This window comes from Octopus bimaculoides, chromosome 23 (genome assembly GCF_001194135.2).
Source record: "Octopus bimaculoides isolate UCB-OBI-ISO-001 chromosome 23, ASM119413v2, whole genome shotgun sequence".
Lineage (NCBI taxonomy): Eukaryota > Metazoa > Mollusca > Cephalopoda > Octopoda > Octopodidae > Octopus > Octopus bimaculoides.
Genome location: NC_069003.1, coordinates 11,991,487 through 11,994,508, shown reverse-complemented (window position 1 = coordinate 11,994,508; position 3,022 = coordinate 11,991,487). Strand labels below are relative to the sequence as shown.

Below are 3,022 nucleotides of genomic sequence, written 5' to 3'. Positions count from 1 at the left end.
ACAAAGAATATATATACATGTATACACACATATATGTACATACTTACATCTACATGTGTATATATATGCATATCAAGGTACAGGACGTTAGAACAATGAACTACAGACAACGGAACGAACACATAGGAAAACGGAAAGCCACTTGGAATATCCCTTCATCAGCTGTCTCTCTTCTAACTAGACGTTTCGAATATATATAGTTTTAGGGAAAAGAACCAAGTTTCAAGAACTCATCGATGAAAATCCACTATCACATATAGAAAAATTAATAATTAAAAGCACAATATATATAACATACATGGCAGGCTTCCTAAAGTTTTCATTTATCATATCCACTCAGAAGGCTTTTGTTGGCCTGGGGTATAGTAGAAGACACTTGCCCAAGGTGCTGGGCTGTGGGACTGAATTCAAGACCACATAGTTGGGAAGCAAGCTCTTTAGCTACACCCCACCACCATCTGCTGTCATTACTACTGCCACCACCATCACCACCACAACAACAAAAACTACAAAAACCCTACTACTGCTGCTACTGCTTTTGTTGCTTTGAAGAATCCTAGCACATTTCCCCACCACCACCACCTACCACCCATTCTGCTGCTGCTGCCGCCACCGCCACCATCACAGAATAAATTAATTGGTCTTTTTTCATTTCCTGAATATTCCATCCAACATGATCAAAGACAAAGACGATAGCAGCTTGCAGTCTTCAAACACAACCGATTCCTACTTGAAAATGACACTCTGAGACTAACAGTAGCCAGTAAGTCTTACCACACACACACACACATGTGCTCTCACACATATCAAGGGAGCCTCTAGGGTCCATGAACCCCTAGAGAGCTCTGTGAGCTGTGTTCAAAATATATGGAATGCTGCAAGTGTAAAAAAGTGTAACTTTCAGTTGTATTTGAGAGTCTTCAAACTAGCAACAGCAGCAGTAATTAATGTTGGTGATGGTGGTGGTAATATTGTTGCAATATTAAGGTGGCGTGCTGGCAGAAACGTTAGCACGCCGGGCGAAATGCTGAGCAGTATTTCGTCTACCGTTACATTCTGAGTTCAAATTCCACCGAGGCCGACTTTGCCTTTCATCCTTTCGGGGTCAATAAATTAAGTACCAGTTACGCACTAGGGTCGATCTAATCGACTTAATCCCTTTGTCTGCCCTTGTTTGTCCCCTCTATGTTTAGCCCCTTGTGGGCAATAAAGAAATAAGAAACGTTAGCACACCAGGCGAAATGCTTAGCGGTATTTCGTCTGAGTTCAAATTCCACCAACGTTGACTTTGCCTTTCATACTTTAGAGGTCAATAAATTAAGTACCAGTTGCGTACTGGGGTTGATCGAATCAACTGACCCCTTCCCAAAAATTTCGGGCCTTGTGCCTGGAGTAGAAAAGAATATTGTTGCAATCTGGCACTGTTACACTGTTCTTACTTCCCAATGACATGGTTCTGAGTTCATTCCCATTGCCTTGCACCTTGAGCAAGAGTTTTCTTCTATAGCCTCAGGCTAACCAAAGCTTGTGAGTCAATTTGGTAGATGGAAACTGAAAGAAGCCTGTTTATATATATATACATATATATATATATATATAAACACACACACACACACACACATATATAACTATATATATCATCACCATCATTATCATCATCATCATCGTTTAACGTCCGATTTCCATGCTGGCATGGGTTGGATGGTTTGACTGGGCTCTGGAAAGCCAGTGGCTGCACCAGGCTCCAATCTGATCTGGCAATGTTTCTACAGCTGGATGCCCTTCCTAACACCAACCACTCAGAGAGTGTAGTGGGTGCTTTTTACATGCCACCAGCACAGGAGCCAGTCAAGGGGCACTGGCCACAGCTACAATTTTGGTTTTATTTGACTCAACAGGTCTTCTCAAACATATCATATCACCTGACACATTAAAGGTACTTTTAAATGGGCCGAACATGCAACACTGGCATTGGCCATGGCTGCAATCTCACTTTAGTTGCTGGATCTTCTCAATCACAGCATATCTCCAAAGGTCTCGGTCTCCTGTCATTGCCTCTGTGAGGCCCAACATTCAAAGGTCATGCTTCACTATCTCATCCCATGTCTTCCTGGGTCTACCTCTTCCACAGGTTCCTTCCACAGTTAGGGAGTGGCACTTCCTCACACAGCTGTCCTCATCCATATGCAACACATGACCATACCAGTGCAGTCATCTCTCTTGCACACCACATTTGATGCTTCTTTTGTCCAACTTTTCTCTCAGGACACCTACACTCTGTTGTGTATGCACATTGATATTACACACCCAGCGGATCATACTAGCTTCATTTCTTTCAAGCCTATGCATGTCCTCAGCAGTCATGGCCCATGTTTCACTGCCATGTAGCATGGCAGTTCACACACAAGCATCATACAGTCTACCTTTCATCCTGAGCATAAGGCCCTTAGCTGCCAGCAGAGGTAGGAGCTCCCTGAACTTTGCCCAAGCTATTCTTATTCTAGCCACTGCACTCACAAAACAACCACCCCTACTACAGACTTGGTTGCCTAGGTAGCGGAAGCTATCAACTACTTCTAGTTTTTCCCCCAGCATGTGATGAAATCTGTTTTCTGTACATCTTCAGTTGCTATTTCTAGCAGGTTGAGCAACTATGAAGAGAGACATCACTGACACAAGGAGGAGAAAGAAGGAGGAAGAATGGAAAAAGAAGAACAAAGTGGTGGAGGAGGAAGATTATTATTATTATTATTATTATTATTATTATTATTATTATTATTATTTTTATTATTATAATACTTACGTCAAAGTATGTTGTTTCGTGTGACTGTCTGAGTAGCAATTCAGTCTTGAGTTTAAAGAAATCTGGAAGTATAGGAATGCCTGTGCCATTTCTCTGACATGGTACTCCAGGTGGCGGCTGAAAAATGAATATTTAGTTTATTGAATGTAAAAAGAAACAACAACAACAACAATAATAATTCTGTCTACTATAAGTAGAAGACCTGAAATTTTAGCGGGG

General features: G+C 41.7%; 1 protein-coding gene across 1 annotated transcript in view; it reads right to left on the bottom strand.

The window, feature by feature from the left end:
- Positions 1-3,022, bottom strand: part of LOC106883600 (uncharacterized) — a 39,936-nt gene that overhangs the window by 18,972 nt on the left and 17,942 nt on the right. Inside the window, exon 6 of the mRNA XM_014934685.2 lies at positions 2,804-2,920. Within this exon, the coding sequence (XP_014790171.1) occupies positions 2,804-2,920 (117 nt within the window). The remainder of the gene's footprint in view (positions 1-2,803; positions 2,921-3,022) is intronic.